This window comes from Lathyrus oleraceus, chromosome 2 (assembly GCF_024323335.1).
Source record: "Lathyrus oleraceus cultivar Zhongwan6 chromosome 2, CAAS_Psat_ZW6_1.0, whole genome shotgun sequence".
NCBI lineage: Eukaryota > Viridiplantae > Streptophyta > Magnoliopsida > Fabales > Fabaceae > Lathyrus > Lathyrus oleraceus.
In genome coordinates, this window is record NC_066580.1 from 221,058,898 (window position 1) to 221,067,114 (window position 8,217).

At 34.6% G+C, this 8,217-nt stretch overlaps 1 protein-coding gene across 1 annotated transcript in view; it reads left to right on the top strand.

Moving 5' to 3' along the window:
• The window catches only part of LOC127122661 (uncharacterized), a 73,201-nt gene extending 65,628 nt beyond the window's left edge, over positions 1-7,573 (top strand). The window contains exon 2 of the mRNA XM_051052961.1: positions 7,392-7,573. Coding sequence (XP_050908918.1) covers positions 7,392-7,573 — 182 coding nt within the window. The remainder of the gene's footprint in view (positions 1-7,391) is intronic.
• Positions 7,574-8,217: the final 644 nt, after the last annotated feature.

Genomic DNA, 8,217 nt, shown 5'->3' on the forward strand with positions numbered 1-8,217 from the left:
GTGATGTTTGACTATTTGTTTGGGCCTTGGTCGAGGTTGACTTGACTTTTATTGGATTAAAATCATTGGATTTAGGGGATTGATGAAATGTACATTTCATCACCCAAAATGAATGAATGATTTTAATTTGATAAAATTCCTCCCATGACCAATTTGTGTTTCTATCATTCCCCTCCCCACTTCATCTTCATTATCATTCTTTCTCATCCCTTTCATTGGCCAATGAAATCTCAATATCCTAAGGCTAATTGGTTCATCAATGACCTTGTGTCAGATGAACCAATACAAGTATGGATGAGATAGGTCCATCTCTTTTGATCTTTTCCTTTAAGTGTGTGGTATGTTTTAGGAGTTTGGTACATTATACCAAATATCTAACATGCATTAGCACCTAAATTTTCATTGTCCAGCCTCAGATAGTTGTGACTTCTATATAAGTCCAATTACGATTGCTTAACATAGAGTTAAATTTGACCCTAAAGGCATAGCATTCTAGTAAGTGAGATTGTGAGTCTCCCATCTTTCATGGTATTATGTGGAAACTTGGCCTTTTTTCCTTTCTTTGGAAGATGTCTTGGTTCAAGGATCCATGCTTGTGAATAGATGGTTGAGTGTTCTCCAAAGATTGACTTAATCAATTGAAAAGAAAAACACCACTAACATATAATTAACCTTGACTAACATTTGACTAACTTTTATTAATATTGATCTACTTTCAATTCATTTACTTTATGCAATTTAATTTCTAGTCATTTACCATTCATTGTCATTTACATATCATTTAACTTGTTTATGTTTATGCCATTTTCACTTTGCTCATTTGAGCCATATATTGTGATTGTATATATTTGTTTGTGTATTTTGTTTGTGCTTGTGATCTTAGGACCTTAAAATACCTAATGAACAACAAAAACCCTAAAAAATGTTTGAGTGGACTGTTGAGCTTGATCTGAACTTTTGGACTTTGGATTAGGCAACATTCCCTATGCAAAAAGGACTTGGCCAATGCCAACATTTTGAGATCAAGTTATTGTGAACTGAGCTTTCACCTGATGCAAGTCTTGGGATTTATTTGAGCTCATCTGCTACATTGTCTTGATGCGAACTTTTATTTTGATCTTGTGTCTGATGCATTATTCTGAGTCAATCAAGGAGTATTTCATCTGATACATGAGAAGACAAAGAAGATTGTTAGCTATGGGATTTGCTTACTTGGATGTGGCCATCTTTATTTGATGCCTTGATCTTCATGTTGTCTAATATTTATAATTGCTTGTTGATTATTGCTTGATTCAAAGTCCAAGGGAAAGTGGGTTTTCTATATGACATTCTTGTCTGTTGGACTGCATCCCATTGGTCATATCTTTTCAACTCTTAACTTTTAATTTTATGCTTAGGATAGTCTCTTCATCTTCTCCCACTTTTCAAATTTCAAAATCTCTTCCCCTTTTCAAAAACCTTCTTTGCTTGTGATTTCAAACTTAGACCTTATTTCAAAATAGAAACTTTGGCCTTATGCCATCGAATTTTCAAATTTTTTTCTTAAATCAAACTTGTAAATAAATTTAATCATATTGACTTAAAATTTCAAAAGACAAAAAGAATTAACACCCATTAAAACTTTTAGGCCCCTTTTTGCCTCTTTTAACTTAAGTTTTGATTAAAAGCAATCCACTCATATTGAAATTGATACCACAAACTACGAGGTTTTGATCCCTCATTTTTTATGTTGGTGCGTAGGCACAAGACAAAAGGTCTTGTAAAACACAAAAATATAATCAATGAGTTGTTTTCTCATCCCCACACTCTATTTTTCTCAAACATGATTTTATACCAAACACACATACACACATAAAAAAGGGCTTCGTAGGAGTACCTAGGACACTTTGGGTGCTAACACCTTCCCTCTGTGTAACCAACTCCCTTACCTGTAATCTCTGGCATTTTATTAGTTTTGATTTGAAAACTTCTTATCTTTGGGCTTTGTTCATACTTTTCCCTTTTCCTTTGGAAACAATAAAAGTGCGGTGGCGACTCTGGTTTTATTGATGTTAAGCTTATCCATAGCTTGATGGTCATGAATTTATCGCTACACTTCGCTGTAGATTTTATGGTGATCGACATGAAAAATGATTCAGAAGGGTCGGTGATTCTCGGGTGCCCATTTTTGGCAACCGGAAAGGCTAAAATAGATGTGGAGACAGATGAGTTAATTTTGAAGTTTAATAAGGAGAAGGTGGTATTTCATGCATATCAATGGACACCATTTGTGGAGGATCTTGAGACATGCTATAAATTGAAAGAGAAAGGTAGTGAAGTTCACAAGAGGATGAAAAAAGGAGTTTTCACCGGCGTGAGGGTATCCCTTACGCTTGATGTGTTTTGAGCATTGAGCGTCAAGCTATTGACGTAAAAGAAGTGTTGGATGGGAGGAAACCCATCAATTTTTAATCAGTTTTTATTTTGTAGAATTTATTTTATTTCCATTGAAGAACCATATCAAGAGGAAGTATCTACTCTAGCATAAGTTTCCAGGAACTAGCAGAATTTATTTTATTTCCATTGAAGAACCATTGCAGAATTTATTTTATTTTATTTCCAACAAGTGTGTAGTTGTTTATGTTTTTTCAGATTTACAAGTTCTAACTTTAGCATTGAGAAGATGATCCAAAAGAGACTTGATCATCAAAATAGAAACTAGCAACTTGAAGGTGAAGGATGAGAAAAGAATAAATGGACTTGTAATCAACCTACAAATACCTCATATGGTAACATTTGAGCCAAATATTTCCATTGTTGACTTTTCTTTTTTTTTGAGTGTATCCATGAATTATTCTTTTGTCTAGTTTGATTTATTTCTGATTAAGTTATCAAGTTTGATCAACACAGACTGAGGTAATTTTTTTGTTAATAATAGAGCGTAAGCCTTTCTTTCAGTGACGTAGCCTTAAATTCTTAGCCATTTACTTGAAAGATATTTTCTTTCCATCCTCTCTTTGGAGTTAGATAGAAAGTTTGTTCGTAAGTACATGAAAATGATTAAGTTTGGGGTTTCTCTTGAAGTGAGCAACGTTTTAAGTTTGGGGTTGGGGTACTAGAAGATATGATCCATAATTTCAAATTTTGTTGTGAAAAATAAGCGGAAAAAGACGTTTTTTCAAAAAAAAATGAATGAAATTGTTAGAATGATCACAAATCTCGAGTACTAACAAAAAGGTATGATGAATGGAGGAGAACTAGGAACCTAATGCCAAAGGTTTAACCCTACTTTCCTAAATATATCCTACCCTAACATAAGCCAACTTACAAGCTAGAAAGCCCTATAATGTGTGTGTTATGATTTCTTTGATGAACTTTATTAGAACATGATCAAGTTAAGTTTAATTAATTTTGCATGTTGATTGAGTGATCATCCTATCCAGTGAGTGAGTTATAGAGAGTTGAGAGACAGGTTGAGTATTCGTCAATGTTGAGGACATTTTCTGAATTCTCCGAATAGAAGTTGGAAGTTAGAACATGGTCAGGTAAAAGAAAATTTTAATTTGGTGATGCTCGATTGTTATTGTCCGACTTGTTGTCTGTTGAAATATGCAGTTACAGGTCAGTTACTAGAGGACAAGAAATGATTCAAGTTTGGGGATGTGCTGACAGTTCGTCATTGCATGTATTTAGTTGAAGAATCGTAGCAAAACAAGTGAAAGTCGAGAAAATATGAGAAGGAATGACCAAAGAATGAAGAAAAAAATCCAAGTGGGCAAATTGTAGACTTAATGAAATTTTGAGTGAAAAAGGAGTAAAAAAGAGTGAAGCTTCGGAAATAATCACATCCACCATTACGCAGCATCACGCACACGATATGACATTAAAAAAATTCCTAGCTATAGGTCGACACATGCATTTTATAGGCCAGCATATATGTTGCAATATTAAAGTCCATAGCTTATGTCTAATGTGGCGAGTCTTCGGGTCAACACATAGGAAGCGCTTAACAGTCATAGTTACACACATGTTTTTAGATAGGTCGACTTACGCATCAAACAGGTCGACACATAAATTTTAAAGGTCGGCCTATCTGATGTGATTTTTCAAAAATTCATATTTTTGTCAAGTCCTTTGCATTCCTTTTTGCCCTAAATCACCCATGCATAAATAATTCATACATACACCATGTTCTAGTAAGGTTTCTAAAGTGAGTAAAACTTACATGAATCCAGGATTTTAAAGCATCTCATCATCTTCAATTCAATTTATGCATACACATAATCAAACTACACATAATCATTTTTTGATTGACTGCAATCTAGATTAGGATTAATGACATCCAATTAGGTTTGTTGTACCGAGAATATTGGGTTGAGATCTTTGAGGGATTCAAATCAGAAAACCGAAGTGGGGTTTTCTTTCAGGATCTTTAGGGTTTGAAGGTTTTGGACAATATTGTGCAATTCGAATCCGATCAAGTGAAACCCTTGGGACTAGGTGTGTCGTGCAAGGGAGTAGCACAAAATGGTGGATCGTGTTGATAAATCTTGGGTTCAACAAATGTATGTTGGGGATTAATTCAGACTGGTGAAAGCCATGAGAAAGGGAGTTCGTGCAAGGAATTAACAACAACAAATGAATTGAAGCGGCATTTTTGGTGTCTTGATCAATCTTTGATCCAGGTTGTTGGAGGTGCTAGAGTCAAGAACAAACTTAGGGTTTGTGGGATTTGATATTGTTTCTCTTGTATACATACATTTCCAAAGTTAGATTTATTATAATAATATCTCAATTCGAATTTGAATTAAGGGAAGACTTACCCATAGCGAGGTCGATTAGGGAATTGCCTAAACAAATCCTTGCATACTCTCTCTATCTATCTATCAATCTATCTATCTATCTCCTTTATTTTTTGAATCCCAAATTGTTGACAGGGGGTTACATATATTTAACCCCAAATTTAATCTTTTTCTAGGCTCATCCTCCTCAAGTTCAATATCATGACTCCTCAGAGAAATTATAAGTTTCTCTAGAGTAGTTTTGTTCAGATCTTTTGACACCTTCAATGTTGTCACTATTGGTCTCCATTTCTTAGGCAGACTTCTGATGATTTTCTTAACATGATCTGAAGTGGTATAGCCTTTGTTTAGGACTTTAAATCCAACTAAAAGAGTTTGAAAACTTGAGAACATTTCCTCAATCGTTTCATCCTCTTCCATTTTGAAAGATTCATATTTCTGGATCAAAGTCAAAGCTTTAGTCTCTTTAACTTGATGATTTCCTTCATGAATCATTTTCAAAGAATCAATTATATACTTACCAGAGTCTCTAGTTTTTATATTTTCATACTCATAGTAGGAAATGGTATTCAATAATATAGTTATGGATCTATGATGATTCTTGTGATCCTTGTTTTGCTAATCATCCATTTTTCTTCTTTCAAGCTTAGTGACATCTACATCTATAGGATATGTGTAACCATCTAACACCATATCCCATTGGTCAGTATCACAACCTATGAAGAAATTTTTTATTCTATAGTTGAACTTTCCTCCATATAAGATTAGAGGTTTTGCAGAATAATGATATTTATGATTGTTTGCATGTGTGATGACAGTGCATCATTGCATATATTTAGTCAAAGAATCGGAGAAAAACAAGTAAAAGTCAAGCAAATATGAAGAAGAATAGCCAAATAATGAGGTAAAAATAGATAAGTGTGCAAATTGTGGACTTAGTGAAAATTTGAGTGAAAAGGGAGCAAAAGCGTGTAGCCACTAGAATAATCACGCGCACTATCGTGTGCACGATGTACCATTTAAAGTAGCATCGCGCGTGTGATACAAGGTATCACGCACACGATGGAAATTTATCTGACGCATTCTGGTCCATTTTGACACCTTTAAAAGGGGATTTTTTGCACTTACACAAGGGTTACAAAATTTGGAGATTGAAGCACGATTTTGAGCGCAAAATGGGAGAATTTTAGAGTATTTAAAGCCATTGGAGGCCGTCACTTGAAGAGACTTATCATGTTACTTTATCTATCAATTATGGTATTTTTAATTTCACTATGAGTAGCTAAACTCCTCTAGGTTAGGTTGTGTTATGGTAAACCTATTGTGAGTGCAACTTTTGTTAGATATGTTTTGTATGATGTCAAAACTAGGATACTTTAGCGTTAATGTATAATGGACGATATCCTCTGATTCTCTATGTGCATCTTAGCATTATGAAGCATAAAAATAATTGGAAATAACTTGAAAAAGGTCTCATGCATCAAACATGCATGAAAAATCATTTTTTGTGAAAAATAGCATTATAGGTCGACAAGTGCAATTACGGGTCAACCTATGGAAAACATTTCCTAGATATAGGTTGACACATGCATTCTATAGGTCGACACGTATGTTGCAATATTAAAGCTCGTAGCTTTTGTCTCATGTGTCGAGTCTTCAAGTTGACACATAGGAAGCGCATAACAATCATAGGTTGACACATGACTTTCGACAGGTCGACCTATCCCTTGATCAACATTGTTTGGATAATAACCAAATGGATGTTTTCTAAGCCAAATTTTCGGATAAATTTTTAACATTGGGATCTATTCACCATCCCCCTATAAATCTAGGCCTATCGTCTAACACCTATTTCTATATTATTATATTCTATATTGATTTTACCATTGTATGAACCTATTGATTTATAATCTTATTCAATTGCTTCATGTCCGTAATGTTTTTATGTGAGATACTCTTTTAATCTGATTTTGGGCACATAGGTAATACCGACCATTAGTCTATTTGTTGGACCTAGATACATTGTTGTACTTATGTTGGTTGAATAGGGATATGAGACCCCGATTAGTAGCATAGAGAATTAATATTCTATTCATTGCTTAACCTTGCTTACGTTGGCGGACTAGGGGATAGAAAACTCATAGTAGTGGTTAGGGAGTTATTTTATGAGGGATCGGCTATAATGGTTTTGTTAATTTGTTGTGGGGTTATAGTAATTAAATCATTCATGCAGGGTATCAAACATCAACAATAGAGGAATAGGGGATTCTAGAACACAGCTTGGTCGCTTTCATGATATTGTTAACTCGTTTATTTACTTTTTGCATCGAAACTCAAAATCCCCCTTTTTACTGGTTTTTATAAATTGCACACATTTTATCTTGCTTGGAGGCATTCAATGTGGATACGATCTTTTTTATTACATTGACAATATCGGTACACTTGCTGAGAAGTCATCAAGTTTTTGGTGTCGTTGTCGAGGACTGTTGATTTTTGAACAAGGCGACGTTTGTGCAATTGTTTTTATTTTTAGTATTTTTAATTTTTGTTTTAATTTATTGTTTATCATAGTGCTACTGAGGTATTTTTGTTTGTGTATGTGAAGTTCAGGATCACCATCAATTCCATTGGATCAAGAAATTGAAAGAACCATGCGTGCTCTTAGAAAGGCAGTTAGAGAAGAAGCTTTGGATGGAGGAATACGAGAAGAAGATAAATTATCAAGTTTTTATGACTCTGAAGAAGAAGTAATGGAAGTTTCACAACCCCTCGCTACGGGGGGACTACTATAAACAAACTAATGAAGGACAAGTTTCTATGGGGTTTGTACCGGAAGACCTTGCTAACTTTTATATTCAAAAATTTATGCTTTTAGTTTTAAGAGAAAATTCGTTCAACAGGAATGCGATTAGAGACTCATGGGCGCATCTTGCACGCTTCTATGAAACAACTTCAATGTGCAAACCAATTGATGTGACTGAAGATCAGGTTAAATTGAGGTTGGTTGGGTTCTCACTGATTGGAACAATGAAATATTAGTTGATTTGCCTTCCAAATGGAACAATCCAGACTTGGAAGGAATTGGAGGATAAATTCCTTGAAATATTTTTTACTACTACTCAATTTACCGAGCACCGAGCATAAATTATTAATTGTGAGCAGTAGGAAATTGAGTCACTTTATGACGCTTGAGAAAGATTCAAACTTTTGTTACGCAGATGCCTGAATGCCAACATGAATAATATAGAGTAGATGCAAAACTTCATCAAAGGTCTCAGGAGTCAAACTCGCATGTTATTGGATGCTTATGCGGGAGGTACTATCCGCCAAATGACCAAACCACAAGTAAAAGACCTCATTGAGAAGATGTGTATGAATGAATACCGTTCTAAAAGTGAAAGGTCGGTCAAGCTTGAAACTATGGGAATGCCTAAAG